Here is a 23,565-nt window from a genome sequence, read left to right on the forward strand (position 1 = left end):
GTAAAATAGCCTGCCCATTTTCTTAGCAATCCCAATTTTGGAAGTCAGGGTGGGTGCCTGAATAAAGCATTCAGAAGCAAAAAGTATTAAAGAGTTAGGGCTATGTATTTACCGAAAATAGATTATGCTGAAATTCAGGTATGGATAAAACGTCAGTCAAGGTAATACAGCTAGAAAGTTGAACTGTGCCAGAATAAGAAATATGAATGTTATGCCCATTAGGTAAAGTGACTAAGGTAGCAATAGGATTTTTATCAATATTTTTAAAACATTTAAGGGAGTAACGCACATGGTGGGAAGCTCCACTATCAACTATCCACATACAAGACAAGAGGGGAAGTCAACGAGATTACCAGAAACTTGTGAGGCAATCGGCAAAGTATTGTCAGTGGCAGCCGAGTTGTGCTGGAGATTCTGACTTAGGAGAGAGATAAGCTGCTGACTGAGCTCAGTTTGGGACAGCGTAGGTGGTTTGCCCAAAATCGAAGCAGAGACGAGAGGTGTGGAAGCTTGATGAACCGAGGGTTTGCGAGCTTCATCTTGACAACGCTTGTCACCATACCCAGGGGGAAATCCATGAAGAAAGAAACATTTGTCCACCAAGTGACCTGGTTTGAGACAGTGAGAACAAGTGGGTCTCGGTTTCTTTGATCTTGATGTAGGAGGCTTGGTTGAATTATTCAAACCCCCAGGAACAGTAATGAACGGAGTGGGGTGGCTGATACTTCTTTGTCTCTCTTCTTGAGACACCGGGGAAAAGACCTTGGACAGAGGAGGAAGAGGATCGTAGAGGAGAATTTGAGCCCTCACTGAAGAATAAGAGTCGTTGAGCCCAACAAGAAACTGCATAATCTGATCTCGGTGATAGTATCCAAGAAGTCTCTCAACAGCACCACATTTGCAGCCACATGAGCAAGGAATAATCGGCTGAAATTCTTTGAGCTCATCCCAAATAGTTTTGAGACGGGTAAAATAGGAATTGATATCCGAGTCTCCTTGTTTGATAGTGTGGACTGAAGTTTGGAGCTGAAATATCCAAGGGCCATTGCCTTGATTGAATCGTTCATGGAGGTCATATAGCAGTGGCTGAATCTTGGAACATAATGCTAGCTGAATTTCATGGGAAACAGATTGTAATAACCAAGCCATAACCATATTATTACATTGAATCCAGGCATGAAAATAATGTTCAAAAGGATGGGGTTGAGGCAGAGACCCATTTATGAACTGGGTTTTATTCTTGGCAGCAATGGAAATGGAAGCAGCACTCTTCCATGATTGGAAATTTTCTTGACCCGTTGGAATACGAGTAGATATCAGAAAATTGGGGTTGTCTCCAGTTCCCAAGTGGTACGTATGATCCATATGAGAAGGTTGACAAGGGGGAGATGTAGAGGCACTCAGAATGCCGAGACCACCATGATTGTCGAGAGGAGGAGGAGAGCTTCTTGGGAAGGAGGTAGGCGGAGGACGGTGCAAATGAACTAGAGAGGAAGAGGCTGGGACGGCTGGAGTGAGACCTTCATGAGTGGGAGAAGACGAGGCAACATCAGGAGCCACAACCACGTTCGGGGTCGAAGAAGGGACAGACGCCATCACCGGAGCCAAGGGAGAAGAAGGCGCTGCAAGCATCGGCGCAGGAGGGAGGCATGACATGGAGGAACAGCGTGACAAGGAAGCTCTCGTGCAAACCATGAAGGGCAAGAAGCTTGACAGAGGAAAGATAGAGTTTCTTGAGAGAAGGAGGCAGCTGAAAAAATGTTAGGGTTTCGTGAGGTAAAGATGAGGCTGTTTGGTGAGGGTTACACGTGAATGGGCTGTTATATCAACTAATACCATATTACAAAGAAAGGCCCAAAGAAAAATAAAAAAACAACCTTCTTTATTAATGAATCTGGGCAGAATATATATAGGCCCAAAAATTACAAAACTAACAAACGCAACAAAAAAATAACCAAAAAATCAGTTATAACTATAACTCCTTGTACGCCCTGATTTTCCCACGGGCTGATTAGCGAGCTAAGCTGCAGCCTAATCATGGTTATCTCGTGGACATCCCCAAAACCGGAGCTTCCATTGTAAGATCTACCTCCTTAGCTCGAGGTAACCCCAGGATTCACTCAGATCGCCTGAGAACCGAGTCCGAACTCTGAAGGCCGAGGGTCGAGTTAAGTATCCAGCTCGTGGTACGAACTAGAGTTGGAGGCTAAGACCCTTTGTAAAGTCAACACACGCAAGGTAAACGTGCATATATAAGACATCACATGTCTGATATGCCCCGGACTTCTCGGACACGCAGCAGGAACGTGCGTATTCAGACACCCACGACTGGGTTGGGCCGTGCGACCCATTATCTCCTTACCTATTGATTTGACCACACTTATGTGTCAGGTTTAGGAATTAATCATGAATGTCACAGAGTTGATATGATAGGTAAGAAGGTCACGAGATGACCTTCTTACCAACTCCCAGGTGCCTTCTCCTATAAATATGGAGACCCTGGGAGTAAATAAGGGTTGGATTCTCTCTTGCAAGAAATACCCTGTAATCGTATACCCAGAATATAGCAATAATATTGACTAGTGGAGTAGAAGGATTTTAACTTTTGAACCACTTAAAAAACGTGTCTTGAGTCACCATTTCACTTCCTAAGATCATATATCTGTTTCGGTTCAACCTTAGCACTAATCTCTTTCTCTTCTTTTCTTAATTACCTGTTGGCGAAGAACTGTGTCAAGAGTTTGGTGCTTTCATTGAGAGCAAGTTCGATTAAGTGTTGTCGCAAACATCCAACTATGGTGACTACTCGATCCAGGCACGATAACGAGGCAGAACAGCATGAGGGGAAGGAGACTCATCATACTGCCACCCCTGGTGAACAAGTTCCTGAAGCCCAGCAGCGGCCAGGAAAGCAGCCGGCGGGCCAAGATGACACCGGAAGTTCGGAACCCCGGCCACCTAATCCAAACCCATGTTATTACATGGCGGTGGAGATGGAGAACGCTCAGCTAAGGAGCCAGCTAGCAATAGCTAACCAGCAGATCAAGGATGTGCTGGCCCGACTACCCCTTCTCACAACCGACGCTAACGTCGGAGAGAGGCAAGGCGAGGCTCCTAAATCTCACCGGGGTAACCAGAACAGGCATAGCCGCTCGGACAGATTTCCGACAGCCAACTCCACTCCTTCATCACACCATCGAGAGGCAAACTTCGAAGAAGCACCTGGAGCCAGGCAACAACAATACAGCTGTTCGGTCAGGACGTCGACTCCTAGCTCCCAACCATCCTCGAGAGCGCCCAGGGGAGCTCAAGGAAATTCCCGAAGGAGATCCGGGGAGGGCTCGCAGCATCAGCCCGTCCCCAACAACCGTCCCGCGCCTTGTCCAGATCGCCAGGCTTGGGACCAACAGGTTGGCAGGGCCGAGAGGCCCCCACCGAACTTGATCCGTCCAGACGGAACCAGGATCGCCTCTCCGGTCAGGCATCCTCCGTCTCCAATCAGATATCCATCTCCTCCTCGGCCCGTCTGAGATATTCCAGCCTACGGAAGTAGCAGGAGAAACCTGCCGTCAGCTGGACCTTCCCAGCGTAGCAGGGCACCAAGGGAAAGCCCAGATCATCACCACCAAGGGCGGACTCCAAGCCTATCTAGCCGGAGCCACTGGACCGGCAGTCGCCGGAGCGATCTCTCTGGGGGAGACCTGCGTCAGCGTTTGAGTTCGGCACAAAGTCATCAAACCACCAAGGGAGGCGACCTGCGAGATCGCCTTAACTCTCATAGAGGAGAGCCGGCAGGAGGAGATAGCCATGCTCGCTCAGGGGGGGCCCTGTCCGAAGTACGTAACGGAGGAAATGCCCCAAATAACCTATCTCAAGATAGGAGGGGCAATAACCCACCAAATATGTACAATGGATCCGGAGCTGTTGAACAGCCCCGGAATAACCAAGGACATCAGGACCAAACCCTCGAGCACCTGGCCCAGATGGAGGAGTTGATGAGGAAGCTCCTGTCAGAAAAAGAAAAAGAAAAAGATGAATATGATTCTGGGGACGAGATGGAGCTCTTTGCCCCTAGCATAGCGGCGACGGCTTACCCACCTGGTTTCCGTATGCCGCACCTATCTAAGTTCAATGGAGACGGAGACCCGTCGGACCATCTAGGGATGTTCAACACCCTAATGATGGCCCACAACATTGGCCCCGAGCTGAGATGTTTAATCTTTCATTCCACACTGATTGGACCTGTCAGGCAATGGTTCAAGCAAGGTAAAAGACAGTCAATCAGCTCCTGGAAGACTTTCTCGGCAGATTTCAAAAGGGCATTCTGAGCCTCCCAGGCTGCCCGCGTTCAGGCCGACTCTTTGGCTAACGTGAGACAGCAGCCCGGTGAAACTCAAAAGGCCTACCTGAGTAGATTTGTGAACGTCGCTACTCGGGCCAGAGACGCGGATGATAGCTTCAAGCTCATGGCCATGAGAACTTGAATCCTCATCGGAGGAGATCTCTGGAAGGATATACAAAGGAAGGGAGTCAGCTCGGTTAACGAATTCCTTAACAGGACCCAGGAATGGATAAACTTGGAGGAAGCCGAAGCCTCAGCTGCAGGAACCAGCCGGGCCCTTGATCAGCCCGCTGGAACAGGGACGGAGGTCGTGGCAGCAACCCAAAACGTCACACAGAACAACCAGCTCGGTGGAGGCAAAAGAAAGGGGAATGGTGAAGGCGGCCAGCATGGCCAAAAGAAGAATAAGTCCGTAGACAAATTCAAGCCCGTCTACGCGACTTATACAGAGCTCACACAGTCTAGGGAGAATATCTTCCTAGCCAACTCTGCTCGAGTCCCCTGGAAGAGGCCGGAGCCATTAAAGCACCATAAGGGGAAGAGAGACACCTCCAAGTTTTGCCGTTTTCATAACGATGTTGGCCACAATACCGACAATTGTAGGCATTTAAAAGATGAGATCGAGACCCTCATCCGAGCCGACCCCTTGGCTCAATACGCACGGAATAGGGTTCCAGCAAGTCAACCTGCTCCAAAAGTCCCGGCCAGTCAGCCCGGGCCTCGGGTAGATCTGGACGTCCCTCCTCCCTTGGTTGGAGGGGAGATATCCACCTTCTCTGGAGGACCGCATTTGGCTGGCACGAGCAGGGGCGCCCAGAAGAGATACGTGAACGAACTGAAGGCGCATAACGGAGTAGAGTTCGTCCCGGAGCAGCGCCTGCCAAAACTGCAGCGATTGGAAAAGCAACCGATCATTTTTACGAAAGAAGATGCGGGCCATGTCCAGTTACCTCACAATGACCCTTTGGTTGTGGCAGTTCAGCTCTCCAATCGGAGGGTGAGGAGGTTGCTGATCGACAACGGGAGCTCGGTGAACCTCCTATTCCGATCCATGTTAGAGAAGATGGGTTTGACCGTTGCCGAGCTGAAGGCGACCTCCATGATGTTATATGGTTTTTCGGGAGAAGGATCGGCGGCCATAGGGACGATCGAGCTGGTGATCACCCTGGGAGAAGGACCTCGAATAGTCTCGAAACTCCTCGAGTTCGTGGTAATTGACTGCACCGCTGTGTACAACGCAATCTTGGGACGACCTACGCTCATGGCGTATGAGGCCGTCACTTCCATTTGCCACCTCGCGATGAAATTCCCTACTTCCACGGGAATATGCACTATCCATGGCAATCAACTCGCTGCCAGGGAATGCTACAGCATCTCCATGAAGGGAAAATCTAAACCCAAGCAACTGGCAATGGCCATCCAAAGTGGTGAAGAGGAATCTCAGGAACCTTTAGCTGATCCTGAGATTGAAAAACCTCAAAGCGCCGAAGGGGAAAATGTTGTCTTAAGTGAGGATATTGACCCCCGAATAGGCGAGGACAAATCCGAGCTCCACGCTATTGAGGAGCTCGAGGAAGTGAACATTGAACCACAGAATCCATCACGGATGGTCAAGCTCGGGAAAAACCTCTGCAGCAAGAGGAAGGCGGAGCTGACTGAGTTTTTGCGAAATAACCTGGACGTATTTGCATGGTCCCATGAGGACATGGTAGGAATCAGCCTGAGTGTCATCATGCATACACTTCATCTGGATAAAAGCATTCCCGTCAAGTCCCAGAAGCAACGACACCTAGGAACGGCCCGGGCTGAAGCCCTAAAAGAAGAGGTGGCCCAGCTCAAAAAATGTGGCTTTATCCGTGAAGCCAAGTTTCCAATATGGGTCGCCAACCTCGTGCTGGTCCCGAAGCCCAACGGAAAGTGGCGGACCTGCATAGACTTCTCCGACCTGAATAAAGCCTGCCCAAAGGATTGTTTTCCACTACCAAGGATTGACCAGTTGGTAGATGCCACGGCGAGGCACGAGCTCATGTCATTTATGGACGCGTACTCGGGCTACAATCAGATCGCCATGAATCCGGCGGATCAGGAGCATACCAGTTTCATGACCCCGACTAACGTTTATTGTTACAAGGTCATGCCGTTCGGGCTGAAGAACGCCGGAGCTACCTACCAAAGATTAGTCAATAGAATGTTTGCGGACCAGATCAGAAAAAACATGGAAATCTACGTTGATGACATGCTAGTCAAGTCAAAGACTGCCGACGACCATGTTTCCGACCTGGAGGACTGTTTTAAGATACTACGGGAATATGGCATGAGGCTTAATCCACAGAAGTGCACTTTTGGTGTCGCGTCAAGGAAATTCCTGGGGTTCATCGTCAATACCCGAGGAATCGAAGCAAACCCCGACAAGATCAGATCACTGCTCGAGCTTCCCTCGCCCAGGTCGCGAAAAGATGTCCAAGGCCTGACAGGAAGAGTGGCAACCCTCAATCGGTTTATTTCCAAGTCCACCGATAAGTGTTTGCCATTCTACAACCTGCTCCGAGGAAACAAGAAGTTCGAATGAACAAAAGAGTGCGAAAGCGCATTCCTCGACCTGAAGGTACATCTGGCCGAGCCGCCCGTACTATCCAAACCAAGGGCAGGAGAGCCTCTTTTTCTCTACCTAGCTGTCACGGAGGATGTAGCTAGTCCCGTATTAGTATGAGAAGAAGACCGAGTTCAGAGACCAGTCTACTACATCAGCAAGAGACTTCTCGGAGCTGAATCCCGGTACCCGTTGATGGAGAAATTGGCGTTCTGCCTCATCACGGCCTCTCGAAAGCTCAGACCATACTTCCAGTCCCACTCGATACACGTCATGACCGATCAGCCTTTAAGGCAGGTTTTGTAGAAACCTGAAGCATCGGGACGTTTGTTAAAATGGGCAATCGAGCTCAGCCAGTTCGAGATTCTATACACTCTGCGAACTGCCATAAAAAGTCAGGCCCTGGCCGATTTTATGGCAGAGTGCACGGGATTCCAGGAGGATCCCACAGTAGACTCACCCCAGGTCACCTCGTCCCAGGCATCGCGGAGGATCTTTGTGGATGGTTCATCCAACGAGAACGGCTCCGGAGCTGGAATCATTTTGATATCCCCCGAGGGACATAGATTCCACTCGGCACTGAGATTCGGATTCAAGGCCTCCAACAACGAGGCCGAATACGAAGCTTTGCTGGCCGGGCTGAGGATGGCCCAGGAGTTGAAGGCGAGCTCCGTCCAGTGCTTCAGTGACTCCCAGCTCGTGGTAAATCAGGTTCTGGGCGAATATCAAGCACGGGGACCAAAGATGGCCGCCTATCTGGCAAAGGTCAAAGTTGAGCTGTCTGCGTTTGAGCGAGGTTCAATCGAACAGATACCTCAGGAGCAGAACGCTAACGCAGATGCTCTTGCCAAGCTCGCCACCTTTGGGGAAACGGAGACCTTGGGGTTAGTGCCGATAGAATTCCTAGAAAAACCAAGCATAGAAGATGTCAGGACGGAGGTCGAGATGATCGAGGCCAGGCCAATCTAGATGACCCCCATCCTTGAGTATCTCGTCGAGGGAAAGCTGCCTGAAGGGCGTAATGATGCACGGTGAGTCCTGTACCAAGCCCTAAGGTATACAATGGTGGACGGGGTGCTATTCCGATGAGGGCACTCCCTACCTCTCCTCCAATGTGTTCTTCCAGGCGAAGCAAAGGCCATCCTGCAGGAAGTGCATGAGGGTTTTTGCGGAGATCACGCTGGGGGGCAGAGTTTGGCCCTAAAGGTCCTAAGGCAAGGATATTACTGGCCCACTCTGTTCAAAGACTCGATCTCATACGTAAAGAAATGCGACAAGTGCCAGCGATTCGCTGCAGTTGCCCGAGCTCCTCCAGTCAAGCTGAAGATGATCTCGTCCCCATGGTCGTTCGTAGTTTAGGGAATCGACTTGGTAGGCGCCCTCCCTACTGTTAAGGGCGGGGTCCGTTACGCCGTGGTGGCCATCGACTACTTTACGAAGTGGGCTGAAGCAGAACCTCTGGCGACGATAACGTCCAAAAAAGTGCTTGACTTCGTGGTTAAAAGCATTGTTTGCCGATTCGGCCTGCCCAAGAAGATCGTTTCCGATAACGGCACTCAGTTCGACAGCGACCTGTTCACCGAGTTTTGTGAAAGGTATGGAATTGTGAAAAGCTTCTCCTCCGTGGCCTATCCTCAGGTGAATGGCCAGGTCGAAGCTGTCAACAAGACTCTAAAGGTGAGCCTCAAGAAGAGATTAGATGAAGCAAAGGGGGTCTGGCCGGAACAGCTCCCCCAGGTCATACCGGACCTCGCATCGAACTCCTACGGGTCATACTCCTTTTTCCCTAACCTTTGGGAGTGAGGCAGTCCTCTCCGTGGAGGTTAAGGTGCTTTCGCATAGGGTCCAATCTTACGACCAGGACCGTAACCACGAGCTATTGTGCAATTCCCTCGACTTAGTTGATGAAAGGCGGGAAGATTCGCAACTCCAGCTCGCCCATTATCAGCAAAAGATCATTCGCTATTTCAACTCCGAAGTCAAAAAGCGCTCTTTCAGCGTTGGCGACCTGGTCCTAAGAAGAGTCTTCTTAGCCGGTAAGGACCCCAAAGATGGAGTCTTGGGACCGAACTGGGAAGGACCATATCAAATCATCGAGGTCATTAAGGAGGGAACTTATAAGTTAGCTCAGCTTGATGGAGGGGCATTCTCGCGGACTTGGAACGCCATCCATTTGAAGAAATACTATCAATGATTCACTTGTAAGGCCTAGAAGGCCATTTTTTATGTATTAAGCAATGAGAATCAACTTTTTGTTTATATTTGTACATGTTTTCAAGTGTAATCTAAAGTAACCACGAAAGACCCTTTCCCAGTTACTTGGGGGGCATATGGTACCTGGATATAACCAGGTCTCCTTAATGACTTAGAAGTTGATTCATATCGATTGACCGTTGTTTTTCTTAAAAAGTGCGAGATATTGATAAGGATTAACGCTAACTATGTCCTATCCTGGATATAACCGGGTCATAAAACTTAGAAGTTGATTTAAATCTATTGATCGTGGTTCTTCCTAAAGAGCTCGAGATATGGATAAAAGTTAACGTGAACTAAGTTTTCAAATGAAGTTCTTGGATATAACCGAGTCATAAAACTTAGAAGTTGATTTAAATCTATTGATCGTGGTTCTTCCTAAAGAGCTCGAGATATGGATAAAAGTTAACGCGAACTAAGTTTTCAAATGAAGTTCCTGGATATAACCGGGTCATAAAACTTAGAAGTTGATTTAAATCTATTGATCGTGGTTCTTCCTAAAGAGCTCGAGATATGGATAAAAGTTAACGCGAACTAAGTTTGCAAATGAAGTTCCTGGATATAACCGGGTCATAAAACTTAGAAGTTGATTTAAATCTATTGATCGTGGTTCTTCCTAAAGAGCTCGAGATATGGATAACAGTTAACGCGAACTAAGTTTTCAAATTAAGTTCCTGGATATAACCGGGTCATAAAACTTAGAAGTTGATTTAAATCTATTGATCGTGGTTTTTCCTAAAGAGCTCGAGATATGGATAAAAGTTAATGCGAACTAAGTTTTCAAATTAAGTTCCTGGATATAACCGGGTCATAAAACTTAGAGGTTGATTTAAATCTATTGATTGTGTTTCTTCCTAAAGAGCTCGAGATATGGATAAAGATTAACGCAAACTAAGTTTTTCAAAGATTGTAACCAAAATGCGTAGGGGTAAGAAAGAGGATCAATTAAAAGCAAAATTGAGTCAAATTGTCTCGAGGTGGGAAACACCTCGTGCAAAGGTTACACAAAAAATATTAAAAAATAGTGAAGGAAAAGGCACAAGAGAAGAAAGCCCTAAGCTCCGCCAGGTGGACCCTTGGAGGTCGCCGTCTCGCCTTGCTCAGCTGCGCCAGGCCGTCCCCGTCCTCGGAGGGCGCTTCTTTATCAAGGCGAGCTTGGAACTTCACCAACAAGCGCTCCCAAAGGCTCGCTGACAGGAAGGAGAAGTCAGCGTTCGGGTTGTAGGCCCAGCAATGGTAGAACAGGTCTTCCAAGGCTTTTTATGACGCTGTCTACTCAGCCTCCAGGGCGGCCTTGGCCTCAGCCTTCGCAGCATCTAGATCTGTCCGCGAGGAGGCGAGGGCGGTCTCGAGCTCTTGGACCTTCGAGCGGGTCTTTTCCAACTCGGCCTGCGAGGCCGCCAAGGCATCCTTGGGCGCCTGCTGAGAGGTCTGGTGCTCGCTCCTCATATCCTTGAGCTGAGTTTTGGTCCTGGCGATGCTCCGGTAAAGAGCAACGACACCTTGCGAGAAATAAGGGATAATTGCCTTAGAAGAAAGAAAAAATAGGGCAAAGTGTAATAATAAAAAGCCATAAAAGGGTAAGTCAGCTTACCGTCAGGGTCATGCCCATTGAAGACTCCATCACGCCCACCGGGCTCATTGTCTCGATGGCCCAGAGCTCCTTCTCGGTGAACTTGTATATGTGGCTGACGGCGTAGTTCGCCGACTCATACACCGTTCCCCGGAAGGCCTCTGGGATCTTCTCCAGGTCCTGGGGATTGACTGGGATGCGTACCTCGGAAGGCACAATCGCCGAAGCCTCGAGCTCCGTTCCTACGTCCCTGGCGGCGGCCGGAGCTCGCGGAGTGGGTGGGGGCATGTTGCTTCCCCCCGCAGCGGAAGGGACCACTCCCATGACCTGGGCAACAGGGGCTTGCTCCTTCTCCTTTCCGGGAGACTTGGTGGGGGTCCCGACGGCGTGCTTGGACGTCCGGAGCCTTTTCATTCTTGGCCCAGCGACCCCAGATGCGGGGTTCCCCCCAGCGAACGCACCTCGCAGGCTCTCCTCAGGCTGAGACATCTCTTCTGTCAAAGCAAAGACATGATTAGTGCAAGTTAGCAATCACACAAACAAAAACAAAGGGGAAAAAAGAGAAATTAAAGTATATGTATACTAAAAGGGATCCTACCCCCCGGGCTAGAAGAACCTATGGTTACGGCCATCGGCTCCGGAGCTCCCGCAGGAGAATCTAAGTCAATTATCTCCCGAGCTGGTGAAAGTTCTGGATCTGACTCCGGTTCCGGGCTAGATTCTTCTACATATTGCTTAAGCCCCGGAGCTACAGCACCCCTCCGGAGTGATGGCCAAGACCAAAGGTTGGTCCCATACTTCTCAAATAGGATCGACCTAAAGGCTAGGGTGTTATCTACTACTACGGTACCCCTAGGCCGGCTATCTTGGTAGTCCAGCACAAGCCGATCGACACAGTGGAGCAGGGTGGTATTCAGGTCCGGATCACTTCGGTGACGATGGACGAACTGCCTAGGGTTGAACCTAGCTAGCCGGGGGTCTGCTGTGGCCCTATCTAAACTCCTAAACAAGTAAGGGTTACCTTGGCCAGAAGGACCCGCGGCTGCTCCGGACTGGATCCTCTCCTCGCCCGTCCTCTGGGCGACCTCCAAAGCCCGCTTCCTGTTCCTCACGAGCGGAATCTCGTTGTCCTCGTCCTCCTCGTCCTCATCTCCCGCGACCTCCTCCACGATGATGGGTCTGGTGTCGCGAGCTGGGGGAAGCCCCCGGGGCCTCCTTAGGTTCAAAGTTTGATTTGGGAAAATCAACTTGCAGGCTACCATCGTCTCGTCTGTTACGAACACGCGATAATCCTTCTCACTGGGGGGCAAGCCCGCCAGTGTCTCGTATTGGGCCCCGAGGGTCATAGATTTCTCTGTCCTCGCGAAGATGGCTGCAGGATTAATCTAAGTCAGAAAGGAATACAGGAGGAGCTAAACGATACTTAACTTACGAGCTAAGGATGAAAAACACTTACGAGGACGATTGAAGTAGTGGAGCTCGCAGTTCATGAACCCCGTCGACATGAAGAATTGATCCTTGAAGTCGTTGGGGTGGTTGGGTAGCTCGATGACCGCAGCTGTATTGGGAAATCGGGTTAGGTAGTAAAACCCGTCGCCTCGCCCCCGCTGATTCGGGCTGGCCTTGAGGTAGAAGAAGTACAAAATGTCCGCTAGAGTGGGGACCTCCCACTCGTGCTTCAAAAATAAATATCTCAACCCCGCCAACAACCGATAAGAGTTGGGGGGGAGCTGAAATGGTGCCAACCTCACATAATTGAGGAAGTCCGCGAAATACTGGTCCAGCGGGAGGAATGCTCCTGCCTTGAAATGCTCGCCGCTCCAGGCCGCGAATACCTCATCGAGTGGCGCGCAGCTCCGCTCGCCTTCCGCGGGGGGTTGGGCAACCACAGATGTTTTCCCCAGGGCGATGTTGTGGGAGAGAGATTTTGTTGATCTTCACCTGGTCGATGATCTTTGAGACGATCCTCTCCGCCTCAAAGAAGGCATCAGGAGCGACCTCGACCTCCTGCTCCACTGCCGGCCCAAAGTTGGGAATCGGGGAATCTGGCATCACCGCCTTTCCTTTGTCTTGCTGAGAGGCCGAGCTGCCGACGGTCTTCTTTGGAGCGTTCCTCTTTGGTGCCATCTGGTCGCCTAGTGAACAAAAGAAAATATTTCAGAAAAGGCGACCCAAGCGTGAGGAAAGATCAAATGTTCTTTGCACGAGTTGAGGTAAGCCCAGCTCGTGGAGAGTGAGACCACGCGGTTCTATGAACACGCGCCTGTGCTCCCAACAGATCCCCGATTACTCAGAATTCGTGTGTCAGGAGGGTCAGGATAGAATTTGCCTTGGGGGGAAAGTTTCAGTAGGCAAAGAGGGCAAAACCGCCTGTGAAGCGTGTCCTTTAAGCTACCCGGTTTTGCACCCAAAATTCCAAAACTTCTACCCAGAAATTTTCCCCAGAAAATGCATCCTGTAAACCGTACTCCTAAATGATTTCCTACAGCAAAAATGCCCCAACCTAAAAGACTTTCACCCTTCATACCCACAAAAACCAGTAAAACCTTGCATGTGGCTACAGTAAAATATTTACCTAAGCTACAGTGAAAAATATTTTCAAAACGCGAATGGTCAGAAGACTTATAGAGTGTTTGGTTGGGAGGTGGATGAAGGTGTCGCCTGGGTGGGGGCTTCGTCGGAGTATTTGTTTCCAAAGCTTTGAAGGAGTCCTCACGCCTGAGCTTCTTGAACGCTGAAAATGGCAGTTGGCAAGAAGAGGGTTTTTCTTCTGAGATGAAGAGAGAAGAAGGAGAGGAGTTCTGAGAAATTTCAAATGAAAGGGTGGCCCGTGCGTAGGGTGGCCACCCCTTTTATATACGTGAAGGGTCATGTAAAAAGGAGCCGTTGGATGGCCCTGATGTGGGATCCAAGGCCTTCCACTCGAAATACGAAACGACGGCTGGGCATAGGCTAGGCCATTAAATGCGGTTCTCAGAAGACGTACCGTCACCAACCACGATGTTCCACGTATCAGGCGCCTGCGTAAAGTATGGAATGTGGAGAGTTCATGGGGAAGCCTAAAAGTCCCTACTGTGGCCTTATGCGACGTCATTGGCCACCAACAGGGGCTTGGGGGGCAGATGTACGCCCTGATTTTCCCACGGGCTGATTAGCGAGTTAAGCTCAGCCTAATCATGGTTATCTCGTGGACATCCCCAAAACCGGAGCTTCCATCGTAAGATCGTACCTCCTTAGCTCGAGGTAACCCCAGGATTCACTAAGATTGCCTGAGAATCGAGTCCGTACTCTGAAGGCCGAGGGTCGAGTTAAGTATCCAGCTCGTGGTACGAACTAGAGTTGGAGGCTAAGACCCTTTGTAAAGTTAACACACGCAAGGTAAACGTGCATATATCAGACATCACGTGTCTGATATGCCCCTGACTTCTCAGACACGCAGCAGGAACGTGCGTATTCAGACACCCACGACTGGGTTGGGCCGTGCGGCCCATTATCTCCTTACCTATTGATTTGACCACACTTATGTGTCAGGTTTAGGAATTAATCATGAATGTCACAGAGTTGATATGATAGGTAAGAAGGTCACGGGATGACCTTCTTACCAACTCCCAGGTGCTTTCTCCTATAAATATGGAGACCCTGGGAGTAAATAAGGGTTGGATTCTCTCTTGCAAGAAATACCCTGTAATCGTATACCCAGAATATAGCAATAATATTGACTAGTGGAGTAGAAGGATTTTAACCTTTGAACCACTTAAAAAATGTGTCTTGAGTCACCATTTCACTTCCTAAGATCATATATCTGTTTCGGTTCAACCTTAGTACTAATCTCTTTCTCTTCTTTTCTTAATTACCTGTTGGCGAAGAACCGCGTCAACACTCCTAATATATTAAAAAATAAAAAAACAATTAAAAACAAGAATTTCCGTTATCTACACACTTATTATATAGAAGAGATTAGGGGTGAGCATCGGTCGGTTTAGGCGGTTTTTTCATAACATAAAATCCAGAATTTGGTTTTCGGTCCGGATTGGTGCAATCCAAAAACCGACCGACCAAACCAGTTAAAAGAAAAAATCGACCGTTTTGGACCGCGGTTCGGTCAGTTAAACCGACCCAACCGAATTTCTTATTTTTTTTAAATTAATTTTTTTTTTTGAAAGTTTTAGTTAAAAAACTAAAATTTTTGGATTGTTGGAATCCATTTTTATGCATTTTTAAAACATAAATATATATAACATAATTTCATATATATTTTTTTATTTTTATTTAATAATTTTAATAATTAATAATTATATAATATTATATTATTATATATTATATTGTTCGGTCGGTTTCAGTTCCGCCGGTCGGTCCGGATAAAATTTTCAAACCGACCAAACAGTGGCGGTTTTTTCGGTGTTCGGTTTAATCAGTTTCGATTTTTTCGGTGTTCGGAAGGTCGGTGTATACGATTTTTTCGGATTTTATGCTCAGCCCTAGAAGGGATGTCAAGACACTTCAAATCCAATTAAAAAATTATACAGAAATATATAATCAATAATACAAATAATAAAATAAAAAATTTAATTAAAATATTTTAAATATTTATGTTAAGACATTTCAATCTAATAAAAAATTATACATATATATTGAATAATATAGATAATAAAATAAAGAATTTAATTTAGATATTTTAAATAAAGTAATTTTGTAAAATAATTAATTAATTGTTGCAAGAGTTTTAGTTTAACCGTTAGCTTACATTTTTTATAGATAAAAATATATTTTATTTTCAAGTATTTTTTTCGCAGAGTTCCCTAGTTTTTAAAAAAAAGCAAGAATCCCAATCCCAATCCCAATCCCAATTCCAAACCAAAATCAATTTATAACCAAAACCCATCTATAGATCTGCGGGCTTTTCGCAGTACCCTCCCTCCCTCCTTCCAATCCATATTTCTGTACGCTCTAAGATTTGCGGTCATCTCAGGTCAGCTTTCTTTCCTTTATTCTTCCTTCGTCATATTCTTATTTCTTACTTTAATTTGGATCTGGTTTCTCCAACCCTCTTTCCAATTCAATCCAGTTTTTTCCTAACCAATTCATTGTTTCTTTGCATCTGGATTTTTGGGCATTTTCAACCTGTATTTGATCTAGATCTGATTCTTTTCAAGCTCATTTGCTGTAATTAATGGAATATCTGTTTTTTGTTTCAAACCCTAGCCAGCTATTCCTTTGGTTGCTCCTATCAAAGGAATATTATGGGGTTGTTTTGTTTGCCTTGTAATTGTTAGAAAAAAACCAACAGTTGGTTGCTTTTTCTTTTTTTGCAACTCATTGCAACCGGTAAGAAGTTAGGTTTTTTTTTCTTCTTCCTCTTCTTCCTTTTCAAGCTCATGTATTAACTATAGTTTACACGTTTTTTAATAATGGGTCTGCTTATTTTGCATATAGGAAATATGATGTGTGCTAGACTTGATTGAATCTTAAAATATTTTGACAGATTGTGAAAAACCCTAAATTGAATGGAGGGAGTTGGGGGTGATAGTACTGCTGCAGCGGCAGCACCAGTGAATCAATGGGTGCACGATATGTCGAGGATATATCAGTATTATTTGGACAAGAGCACGCCTCACTCAACTTATAGATGGATTGGAACCTTTGTCTTGGTGGTCATGTATGCTTTGCGAGTTTATTATGTGCAGGGCTTTTACATTATTTCATATGGGCTGGGAATCTATCTGTTGAATCTGTTAATTGGGTTTCTGTCACCATTGGTTGATCCGGAAATGGAAGTAACGGACGGGCCTTTGCTGCCTACAAAAGGTTCAGATGAGTTCAAGCCATTCATTCGCCGGCTTCCTGAGTTTAAGTTCTGGTAACTAAGGATATTTTTCCCTGGTATTTTTTTTAGTGCCTATGCTTACTTATTTGTTTGCATCCAAGATATGCCAGTGTCTAGGTTTGAAGTGTGTCCTGAAGGTAATTGATGTACAATTAGAAACTGTTAGGTGTTGTTGTGTTTTTGGATGACCATTATAGATTTACTAGTCAGGTGATAAGTAAATATCTTAGGTATTCTAGTTTCTAATAAATGCTAGTTGTTTGGATGACACAGTAGAAGTTTCTTCAGTCAGCTGATTGATATTTTAAGCTACTATCTCATGCCCTCATTTTATCTTGCTTTTTAATGTGAATACTAGAGAAGAACCCAGGATAATAAAATGAATAATTGGTTACAAGGTATAGAAAAACTATACTGAAATTCGAGATGATTTCCTCAATTAAATCAAAATATAGGGTTCGAATCGAATCAAGGCATAAGTTTCTAATGATTGGAAAGATCATAAAACTTTAAAAAAATATTAAATTAATAATCATGTTTGTAAGAATTAAAATATTACCTTCGTTCACAAAGTGGAAAGCTTACAAGGTTTTTATGTTTGTTTTTATTTTGATATTTAATTATATGTTTTCAATTCTGATTGTTTTAAACTCAGTAGCCACATAAATCTAATAAAAACACAACCATAAAGTTTGTAAATCCCAAAATAAATGTTTTAACAGTGAAAAAGAAGCTCCTCAATCAAACCCACACTTAGGTGGGTTTTGAAATGCTACAAATTGAACACCTCATTAGTAGCATAGGATTCAAACAATTAAGCAAAATCGCAGGTTGTAATACTTGCATTTTCCATGCCTTGGAATGAAGCAAGGTTTAAATGAAGGTTTTTAAAGTTTGTAAAACCAGATCATTTAGAAGGATAGTGAAGTCTCTTACGGAAAGTACGCGTGTGCGTGCGTGCGCTCATATTTCTAAAATGCAAGAAAGAATATCACGAGTAGATCTACTTTGAGATGGTTTCAGTTCTCAAGATTTATCTTTTGGCGTTTGTAGTTTGTAGTTTTGTAGTTAGTTTCATTTGTTTCCTATTTAGGGATTAGAAGTCTTATAGCCACATGTTGATCTGTTGATGTTATATTCTAATTTCTTCTTCTCTGAGAGATCATCTGAAGATGAGATTATTGTTTCGTTGCCATGGTTCCAGGTACTCCTTCACAAAGGCTTTCTGCACAGCATTTGTCATGACCTTCTTTTCCATGTTTGATGTTCCCGTCTTTTGGCCCATACTACTCTGTTACTGGGTTGTTCTTTTTGTCCTCACAATGAGACGGCAAATCGCGCACATGATCAAATACAAATACATTCCGTTCAACATTGGAAAACAGGTAAATTTCATATACCACCCCTCGATTTTCAGAACCATTGCCGCATTTATGTATATGTACCTTTGGGCGTGTTTGATCTCATTGCTTTGGTTTTTTAACTTTTTATCATGAAGTGACGTCTTTTATATCGTGTATTACTCCACATCTTTTTCTCCACTTTTTTAATAGGGAAAAATAAAATGAATTTGTGTCTTATCCTTTGATAAGTCATAAACCTCTTATGCTTGAATAGTGACAATATTGTTGCCTTTCAATCTTGACAGAAATACGGTGGTAAGAAATCTTCAGGTAGTGGCAGTGACAACCGAGGGGATTGAAGCTTGGCAATTTCTAAAGCATATACAGTGTACCCCATTGTTGGGAAAAGAAAGATAGGTCCTTGTGAAAAATTCATGACTGTAGAATTCTTTTTTAAAATTAAATGCATTTATGCTATGGATTTCGTATGAACTCACTCAATATAAATTTGATTATGTGAGGTTTTTTTATTATTTATAAACCATACCTACATTTCTATAACAACGCTTCTAAGTAAATTATAGTGTTTAGGCCTTTTTTTAATCTATTGGACTTTTGTGTACTATTTTTTTGTTATTTTTGTGTTTTGTTTCGAATTTTCAATTGGCATTATTGCAGTGGGATTAAAATAGTACAAATGTGTGTTTGAGTAAAAAAAACAGTGCAAATGGGTTTGAGTTGATCTAGTGGGGATAGGACGAATTTGGTCGAACAATTATAATGTAAGAATCTGTAAAAATGTATGTTAAAAAAAAAAGTAAAAATAATAAATATAATGAAGAAGAATTCAATAATTGAATAATTGAAGATAGTTAAGGATTCATAATTTATTACTAAATATACTTTCAACTATTCATTAATGATGTTACTTTCTATTTTCTATCAAACGTGGATGACACAAAAGTAACTATTATCATAATCTCGTAAAGTTGCTATTGACAAATTCTTTTCACTAATATGTAGGATAAACACCAAATAGTAAAAGCATTAAATATTATAGAGATGGATTGATCTAAGCCACAAATTCAATAATTGTGATTCATTCAACTAATGTTATATTTTTCATCACAATTAAAGAAAATTTTGATCTAATCTCTAATTATAATTTAACAGATACATTTAAAATTTTAGACTAATAGGCAAATAACAATTCTAAGATAACATTATATTTATGTTAAATTCTATCTAGTGGCCACATAAATAAGATAAAATCATGATTATATCAAAAGTTAGAAAAATATAAACAATTTAACTTAAGAGAAAATAGGAAACTATAATTCTTAATAAATAAAAGAAAACATGTTTAGGGTTTTGAAATCTTCCTTAACTAAATAAAAACTTAGCTAGACATGATTAAATAATAAACACAAGAATTTTATAGAATAATTTAAGAAAGAGATGAAAAAGAATGAAATTAAGACAAACTTTCTCTAAAGTTCACTCAAATAATGCTAATATTTCTCTGAAAAATCTCCTAACCGAGACTTAACACTTCTATTTATCATATTTCTAAAACAACTAAAAATTATTTAAAATAGAATTTAAAATTTTAAACTTAAACTAATATTAATGTGCTTTTGATTTTTTTTTTTTTTTGATATCTCCTACTGATTTTTGTGTATAGAGACATACAATCACAAGGGTACCCCACACACCCCTCTAGTAATTAAAATTCCTCAATAGGTAGCACTCACAACTAGCATTTATTTGAACAGGTTTGTCAACCTTGCAAGTAATATGCATAATTGGAAAATACTCACAACTAGCATCCGCTAGGAAACACAGTCTTTTGTTTGGACTTTCTATAACAATGTGTATACATGCGCTCGTGTTTATACAAATAAGCATTAAGTGCATATAGACAATAAAAAAGACTGTAAGTTGATACGCGTTTTGAGAGCTTCCCTTTGAAGGTTAGCCTCAATCTCTTAGCCATTCTTTTTTTCCTAAAACAGACTCTAACCACTTATTATAATTACAATTTAGTTTTGTTTATTTTGGAAATTAAAACTTATTTTTTAAACTAACTCTTATTTTTTGATACTTTAGAAGATTATACATATTTCTAAGATTAAAGATACCTTAGGTTCACTTAACTCTTTTACTAATCTAGTCCCATCACTTAAAGCATGTCCTTAAATGCCCGTGCTTTAAGATTATTTGGTTCTTATATCTAATCTAACCATTTAAACCTTGTCTTCAAACTTTATGGTTAGTGTTAAATATAATTAGTATTTTAAAAGAGGTGCACATTTGGGTAACCTTAAACTTAAGCTTAAAAATCCACAAATTAGTTTGTGAAATTTGTAACTTGGATACCTTAACTTGAAAATTGATAAATTCTTTAACCATTATTTCATAAATAAATAAAAATAAAAGTCTTGGGAACTCATTTAACCAAATAAATGGTAAAACCCTATTTTGGGTTTTGCTTATAATGATTTCAGCTTAACTTGGGATGTTAGACTCTAATCAGTCACTTTCAGCAAATTTAAGTACGATTCCAACACAGAATTTTTTTCATTTTTAAGTTTAGTTTAATATAAAATATGTTTACAAAAATAATAAAATAGTTTAGTTTGTCAAAATTCAATTTGTATGTATGACAGTCAAAACCCTTATTCCCATATTGAATCCTCATCTTACAAAAATTTCATAACTCAAATTCTTTGTTAGACATTTCCAAATAATTTGATATTGAAAGTTAAGCACACTACAAAAATGTCAAGGCCAAAATATTATTTGTTATGTGTGAAAATATTTTTCCAAAACAAAAACAGATTACTTCATAATTTTGCAAGAGGCATATTATGATGAATACTAAACATTTTTGGGTGATTAAAATGCCTAAAGTAATCTACTCTTTCCAAACAATTATTTGGTTCAGAAATAATACATGCAATATAGCAGTTTTACGATGATAGACCCATTGGATTAAGACCCATATATTGAACAATTTTCAGAATATACCCTAATCCTTGGGGAATTTGGATTCCCCTATCTAATTTGGTTCTAACCCTAATACATGCACTATTATCATTATACAAGTCTTAACAAACCAAAATAACATCAAAACATGCTTGAACATTACACCAACTTAGCCTTTAAGCTCAAACTTTCTATATTTCAAAATAGCCTTCAAACCTATTGTATGCATCCTTCCTTCTTAGTTTGGAATTGTAGAAAGTTTCTAATAGAGAGAATGAAAGTTTTTTCTTTCTTACTAACTATAATGACCCAAAAATACTAACACTAATTTTACAGAATTAAAGCCTGTTGATGTGATTTTTCTCTAACAAGAGATTGAGAAATTGGATTAGAGAGATTAAGCTTTTTAATAAACCGTAAATATAAACTTACAAAGTTTTAACGTGGTTCAGTGGTTAAAATCCACCTAGTTCACGAGTCACTCTTATTCTTGTTTAAGAACTCTTGAAGAAATTGTTTATGACGATTTTAGCAGAGTTTTTGACATACAAGATGTCGGTCCCTTTTACTGTCAATTCCCCTTATATTTATAGGGAATTGTGGTGGAAAATATTGGGTAACTATACAATAAAAAGTAACTTACAGAATTGAGTAACTCCCTAAATAAATGGATACATAAATACCCTAATTAAGTCTATTGCCGTTATATTGATCTTTAAATATATAATGATTATACGCATTTATTACGCATATTGGGCATTCGAGTCAGTTGGGATTCTTCCATATGCGCATCCTTGAACTACCACGAGCTAGCTGCAACTCTCGAACAAGATATGATTGGAGTAGGAGACATGACTTAGATAATGCTCCGGCTTGATGAGGGCGATGTGGACACTGGACACCTCGATCTTTGACATTGACATTTAAGCCGATCTGGAGGATCCTAGGCTGTCCCAGACTCAATGAGATAGCCTCGAGCTGTTTGATCTGGAATTAATGAAATATCTCCAAAAGTCTTGTAACCTTTATTTATTACGTGCCAGATGTATCTCAATCAAGATAATTGAGCTTGTATATTTAGGGTACAACATTTGCTCCCCAAGTTCCTGCTCGTGTATGACGTCACTTCTGACACGCACAATAAGGGATTTTCTACTTCTGTTGTGGGAAGACGTGCCCACCCATTTACTCGAGCATGGGATACGTGTGTTCTTGTTATAGGCGTCTAATCAGCTTTTGAGTACTGTGGCAGTTGTCTTGCAAATTTTTTGACGTCGTTTGGTTCATTTAATTTTGACCCTCAGATCTCGAACTGCTTAAATCGTGTGGTCCAGATCTATCACCAAATTTTACGTATAAATAGGCGAACAAAATCTGGCCTTTAAAACCTTTGCATTCAAATTTCCCTTTCTTCTTTCTCTCCGAAAATTCTCAGAAACCCTCTAACTTTCTTTCCTCTCAGAAATCACTTCAATGGTTTCCTCCTAGATTTTATGCAATCTTCGCTGTTCTTTTTCCTTTTACAACATCGATCAAGAACTAATCGGTAAGTACACCTTTACTATGGTTTATGTTTCTTTTCACTCATTTGTTGACAAGTTTATGAAATTTTCCAATGTGTTTTTGCCTTATTTTGCTTTTGCACGGGTTTAGTTTGGGTTATATTAGGCCAAAACAAATAGGACTAGAAACAGTTAAGTTAAATGCATAAAAATAAGAAATTTTTCTGGGTTTTCCTGGGTTTAGAGGTTGAATGTATGAATTTTGAGGCTGAAAGTTCAAGGGTTTTGGCTCAAATCTGGCTAGCCTAGGAGACACGGTACATGGGTGGTTTTGCATTAAACCACTTCTTGAAACCATCGTGTTTGACACATGAATCCCGAAGTTCCAGTACCTTTGCAAGATTAGGGCGCATATGGGACCATGCATCAGGGTATTAAGCCTGAACTTAGCCCGTAGATACTTTAGGTCGAGTAATAAAGCCTTAGGATCTTAGGTTGCCATTTCTTTCTTTATTAAAACTAGGTTGCTTCCTTAGGTTGCCTCTAATGAGTCATTTTGTAACCAGGTGAACTAAAAACAATCGTCAAGGCCCAACAAAAGAAAAAGACCGTTGTAGGCTTCTCTTCTCAGAGAAAGGATAACTAGGCCACCTCTGATATCCCCACCCCTAATTTTGTCCAGTGGTTGAGAAGGAGGTCGAGGTGGGACCCGACAGTTTCTTCGATGCCGAGATGATCGTGTCTCGTATTTATTCTCAGTCCAAGGTGAATAAAATAATGTTGAGTCATGGGATTAAGATGACCCCCAAATTCTATGCTCGACCTCCATTAGAGGGTTAGCGGACTTGTACTCCTTTGGAGGACGACATCGAGTCCTGGAGTGATGACACCTGAAGACAAGTGCCTTCCTCCCACTGGATCAATACTTTGCGTACTTCTTAAACTACATGAAGGTCACCCCATTTATGCTATTTTCAAATTCTTATCGCCTCCTCATGGGGTTAAACTATTTGTTCCTCAAGAACGAGTGGCAGGTCCCCACCCCTAGAGGAATATTTTTATATTTCTTCTGTCTGAAGGCCAATCCAGATGTTAAAACCCAAGGTGATGGTTTTTATTACCTCACCCGGTTTCCCAAATCCGCCAGCAT

General features: G+C 43.1%; 2 protein-coding genes across 3 annotated transcripts; one reads left to right on the top strand and one right to left on the bottom strand.

Moving 5' to 3' along the window:
- Window positions 1-312: 312 nt before the first annotated feature.
- LOC133823867 (uncharacterized) lies at window positions 313-1,596 on the bottom strand. The gene has a single exon (XM_062256721.1). The coding sequence runs from the start codon at window positions 1,594-1,596 to the stop codon at window positions 313-315; it is 1,284 nt and encodes a 427-aa protein (XP_062112705.1).
- Window positions 1,597-15,554: 13,958 nt separating this feature from the next.
- LOC133799750 (protein RER1A-like) lies at window positions 15,555-18,528 on the top strand. 2 transcript variants are annotated; one of them, XM_062237751.1, is made up of 4 exons: window positions 15,555-15,727; window positions 16,241-16,615; window positions 17,787-17,967; window positions 18,231-18,528. In XM_062237751.1, the coding sequence occupies exons 2-4, from the start codon at window positions 16,263-16,265 to the stop codon at window positions 18,282-18,284; spliced, it is 588 nt and encodes a 195-aa protein (XP_062093735.1). In that variant the 5' UTR covers window positions 15,555-15,727; window positions 16,241-16,262; the 3' UTR covers window positions 18,285-18,528. The 2 variants fall into 2 exon arrangements, with proteins under 2 accessions (XP_062093735.1, XP_062093742.1); XM_062237758.1 differs by lacking the exon at window positions 15,555-15,727 and adding an exon at window positions 15,961-16,083.
- Window positions 18,529-23,565: the final 5,037 nt, after the last annotated feature.

The sequence above is a fragment of the Humulus lupulus genome, chromosome 1 (assembly GCF_963169125.1).
Source record: "Humulus lupulus chromosome 1, drHumLupu1.1, whole genome shotgun sequence".
Lineage (NCBI taxonomy): Eukaryota > Viridiplantae > Streptophyta > Magnoliopsida > Rosales > Cannabaceae > Humulus > Humulus lupulus.